The sequence below is a fragment of the Apaloderma vittatum genome, unplaced genomic scaffold, assembly GCF_000703405.1.
Source record: "Apaloderma vittatum isolate BGI_N311 unplaced genomic scaffold, ASM70340v1 scaffold20302, whole genome shotgun sequence".
In the NCBI taxonomy this organism is placed as follows: Eukaryota; Metazoa; Chordata; class Aves; order Trogoniformes; family Trogonidae; genus Apaloderma; species Apaloderma vittatum.
The window spans coordinates 26,081-30,969 of record NW_009702218.1 but is presented as its reverse complement, the minus strand read 5'-3'; the positions used below and the strand labels follow the sequence as shown (position 1 = coordinate 30,969).

The window sequence follows — 4,889 nt, the reverse complement described above, 5'->3', positions numbered from 1 at the left end:
TTTCTTTAGCAAGGTGATACCATGTCAGATGTTAGAACCTTATCAAATGCCTCCACGGTGGACAACATTAGGTCCATCTTTGGAAACGCTGTTAGCAGGTACGTGGATGACAAGTTTCCTTCCGACCTGAAGTTTTGGAGCAAATCTCCCTCTGCTTTCTCTTTTAAAGAACATAGGCTGTGCTAACTTTTTCTGCTTCCTTCAAGATTAATCACAAAGAAGAGGGAGTGTTGAGATAACCAAGCTCTCCCTTGTCGTGCAGAACGTGTGACTTTTTTTAGTGTATTCAAAGGAAGAGGGAAGTTGCAAAGCTCTTCCTTTACCACACTGAAACATGCTTGTTGCTCTTCTGTGTGCTCACTGAGAGAGATCAAGCTGTACTTGTGTTCTCTGCAAGTTCCTAGCCTCTCGCTATGCCACGAGTATCTTACTACAGGCTGCTCTCTTACGCATTTAAGTCTCATCAAAATAATTTTTCTGAAATTGTATGGGTTTAAGTTTTCTGAAATCATTGGATTTCTGTTACACATTTCGTTTTTTCTACTACTAACACTCGTTTGATACAGTTTTTTTCTTTGTGCGATTCCGAATAAATTGCCTATTTCAACATATTTTGAACATATATTTTCGAGTATAACTTTTTATTTTACCTAATTTAAGATGCTGTTTAGTCTAGCCTGCTGTTTTGACATAGAAAATGAATGCAAATTTTTTTCTATATTTTTGGATTCTTACCAGTCCACCAATAAATACCAGGCTAGCAGAAGTGGACAGTAGCTCAAGAAAAAAAATGTTCTTCCCTGGCTGCTGATCATTTTGACGCATCTTTGTCACCATTAATGACTTAAACAGTGAAATGCGTATTAGAATTATCAAAAGATGTTTATAACATTATGAATACTGTTACACGTTGAGATATTAAACGGATACTGTTCTACAGACTCCAATCACACAGAATTACTAGTTACACTTAGAGGAAGCAATCCAGTTAAGATTAAATAATTTTTATGGCTCAGCAATACATGTTTGAACTTTTAAATAATTCCGATGTTTTCATTAGCTGTGATATAAATAAAATATAAAGCAGTATATTGCTACTCGTGAGTGCTGTTTGAAATTTGCACCTACAGAAGAATTAATTTTTTGTGTGTTTCCATCAAACTGCCAACAGGGAGCTGATAGAAGTGGGCTGTGAAGATGCAAGCCTGGCCTTTAAAATGAAAGGCTACATCACAAATGCCAACTACTCTGTGAAGAAATGTGTATTTCTACTCTTCATAAACCGTAAGTTTAAAAAAAAAAAAGGCCCATTTTGTATAGTTGTACGTTGCTTCCATAATAATCGGGTAAACAAAGTTTCTGAAGAACTACAAAACGTATGAGCATTGTTAAAGATATGGAAGAATAAGTACTGCAGTTAATTGCAGATCTCAAGGAGGTTTTCTACTTGTAATTTGCATCATGCTTCACACTCTAAATTGGAGAAAGCAGCTAAGACTGGGCTTAAAGTAACTTAAGATTGTGGAGTACCAGGGTGATGATTGTGTCCTGGTTATTTCAGTGTTTGTAGAAAAAAGTACTTTTAAACATAAAACACAGTAAGAAAATAGTGCCTATTCCTGGTTTTAGATGAAGAAGAAACAGGTTTTGGGGTTAAAACTGGATATAACAGGTGCCCTTTGAAGATAGAAATTGTGAAGATGTTGGTCTGAGAGAGTAGTTGGTGGTAGTAGCAGGGTATTTCAGCGAGGCTCTTTGAGAAGAGCATCTTATTCTGTCTTTCAGATCGACTGGTAGAGTCGGCTGCTTTGCGGAAAGCCGTAGAAACTGTGTATGCTGCTTATTTGCCAAAAAGTACACATCCCTTCCTATACTTAAGGTAAAGTCATAGGCAGAAGTAGCCTTTTAATACTATCTCCTAGAGTGTTTTGGGATGAAAGGGACCTTTCAAGGCCATTTAGTCCAAAGGATATAGCTGGGGTGAGTAGGTTTAAAATAACATGTTCCCGAGAGCAGCATTAAGCATTGTGCTGAGGTAACTAATTGCCAGGCAGGAGATAATTAAATCACATTAAAGAAACATTAAGACAGGCCTTGTTTTCTTTTCATATTAACTCGTGAGACCTTTCAAGTAAAAGATATTTCTAAAAATTGTATTTCTAAAAAAGATATTTCTTTTTGTTTGTTTGTTTGAAGTAGCACAATGGAGAGCGTACAGTTGATTTAAGCTTATATAGATAAGCTGATTTTGGCGAGTTTGGACTAGAGTTCTTCAGAGTAATTGTTTTTTAACACACCAAACATATCTTACTGTAGTGTAACTTCAGGAGGTTTCAGGATTTTGACTTCTTTGAACAGAGCAATGGCCCCAAGCCCGACAAATTTCCTGCGAACCAATTTGTGCCCTGTCTGCCATCCGTGGGAAAGCTGAGGTGAACTCCTTTTTAAAATGTTTTTCAGCCTGGAAATTGCTCCCCAGAATGTAGACGTGAACGTGCACCCTACAAAACACGAGGTCCATTTCCTTCATGAAGACAGCATTCTAGACCGCATTCAGCAACACATAGAAAGCAAGTTATTGGGCTCTAACTCTTCAAGAATGTATTTCACTCAGGTGAGAACACATGTGAAGAGACCATGGCTCTGGACTGTTTTAACTGTTGTGGGTACTCCGTTTTTACTTGTTTACTCTGTTCATTAGTACAATCTACAGAGTGATTGATAGTTGTCAGTGTTATGCTGGCAGCTTGAAATCTTTGCTCTGTGTTTTGGGGATGAAATTGCTTTAATGCACTGATGTTAACAGTTTGGCAAAAGAGAGAAAAAGCATATGAAACCACTCTCAATAGCCTCCTGTCAAGTATCTGATAGGTCTTTTTGGTTTTACGAGTATATTACATTTCACATGTGGTAAATTGCTTTTTGTCTGCCCTGGTTTATGTAAAAGGCACACGAGTGAGGAAACTTCTATGTTGCGTTTGACAGTGCTTTGTATTTAATCCAAACAGGAAAAAAAAATTGGGAAGATGATTTCCTTTTCTATGTAGAGCACAGTATAAGAGCTATAACTATAGTATTTAAAAAAACAAATTTCCTTGCACTTTTTAACCTTAAGGATTTTTCCTTTTGACACAGAGTAATGCTAAGTAATGATTTTGTTAACTGCCACGGTGGTGACATCCATGCTGTGTGGACAGCAAGAGCAAAGCTGGCAGCCTGTTTTTAAGCAATTGACACCGTTTGTGGGGTTTGGAAGTTACTTGCCTCTGAGCAGTAAGATGCTGTGAGAAACATGGCTGATTTCTGTGGTTTTCTTCTTGTTTTCTTGTTGAATCTCTCCTCTTTGCTTCTCCGTATCTGAACGAAGACATTGCTTCCAGGGGCCGACTGTTCTTCCAGCGAAATTGTAAAATCAGCAGCAAACTCTTCAGCTGTTACCAAAGGAGCCAGCGATAAAGTTTGTGCGCATCAGATGGTCCGCACCGATTCCCGAGAGCAGAAATTAGATGCTTTTCTTCAGCCAGGGAACAACCCTCGAAGTACAGGCCCTGCCGAAGCGATGACCGAGGTTAATGCAGGACCTCCAGAGGGTCAGGTGAGGCCACAGGATGCCGAAATGGAAGACGTCAGTGATCGAGTTGAAACAGCTGTTGTTCAGGAGGACATAGCGATGCCTGCAGAGCTGAGTGAGACCAGACGCCTGTCTCCTGAGACGGTGCCTCCTCCTCGGTAAGTCTCAGCTTTCCTGAGGCTGTGCAAGGTGCCCTGGTTTGAGCTAGAACAGAACTAATCCTGCTCCCTGATTTTACTTTTCAACTTCAGTCAGAGGCTGTGTTTTCTGAACTTAGCAGTGTGTTTATGCAGACAGTGCGTGCTACTAAAAGTGGTAACGCCTGAAATTTAGAGTTACTATCAGGGATTGGGATGCAGAAAGGCTCTTGCATGTCCTTGCTTCTGCAATAACCAAGGTCACTAGTACATCTGCAGTGGGGGTGCTGGGAAGCAAGAGGGTCACAAGGAAGTAAAGACTTGCAGCTCCAGAGAGGAGCAGACAGGACAGGTGACCCAAACCTGACCAACAAAAGTGTTGGGAAATTTCCTGCATTTCCTTTTGTTAGCGCACAGCATGTGCACTCAGCATCCCATCTACTGGTGTGTTTTGCCTAAGGGATAGGAGAATTGAACGTAATTCCTTTTTGTTTCGGTCTTGCAGAAAGAGAACGCGGGAAGACGCAGACACAGAAATGGATCAGGATGACACTAGAAAGGACATGACAGCTGCCTGTACCCCTAGAAGAAGAATTATCAACTTGACCAGTGTGTTGACTCTCCAGGAGGAAATCAGTAACCAGGCACATGCAAGTAAGTGAGCCTTTTGCTTCTCAAACTTATTATTGTTCCACCAACTAAATAGAACAGTTTGAACTGCTGAGTGACTGTCTTAATTTACTGCCTGTGCAGTTCATTTGTGTCTGTCTCATTTATATGAAATAATGAGACTGGTGAAATTACTGTTTTCTCTTCTGCTACAAGTTGTTTTAGAAAAAGCTTGGGAATTCTTCCTAGGGTTGTTTCCCTCAATTCTTTTCAGTTGCCTTCAGATTCATACTGAGTCACATAACATGTTAGTCTCAATTTTGGGCATCTTGTGTTCTGGGGTTTTTGTAGAATCATAGAATAGTTTGGTTCGAAGAGACCTTGAAGATTATTGAGCCCAACCTGTGTCCTAGCGCTGTCAACACCACTAAACCATGTCTCTTAGCACAACATCCACCCATCTCTTAAACACCTCCAGGGATGGCGACTCAGCCACCTCCCTGGGCAGCCTGTTCCCGTGCCTGACAACCCTTTCAGTAGAGCAATTCTTCCTAAGATCCAACCTGACCCTC

At 40.3% G+C, this 4,889-nt stretch overlaps 1 protein-coding gene across 1 annotated transcript in view; it reads left to right on the top strand.

Annotated features, from left to right (window-relative positions):
• MLH1 (mutL homolog 1) overlaps positions 1 to 4,889 on the top strand; it is a gene marked incomplete at its 5' end in the record, with an annotated part of 13,237 nt that overhangs the window by 3,960 nt on the left and 4,388 nt on the right. The window contains 6 exons of the mRNA XM_009879476.1: positions 10 to 98; positions 1,172 to 1,284; positions 1,786 to 1,879; positions 2,461 to 2,614; positions 3,368 to 3,729; positions 4,214 to 4,362. Coding sequence (XP_009877778.1) covers positions 10 to 98; positions 1,172 to 1,284; positions 1,786 to 1,879; positions 2,461 to 2,614; positions 3,368 to 3,729; positions 4,214 to 4,362 — 961 coding nt within the window. The remainder of the gene's footprint in view (positions 1 to 9; positions 99 to 1,171; positions 1,285 to 1,785; positions 1,880 to 2,460; positions 2,615 to 3,367; positions 3,730 to 4,213; positions 4,363 to 4,889) is intronic.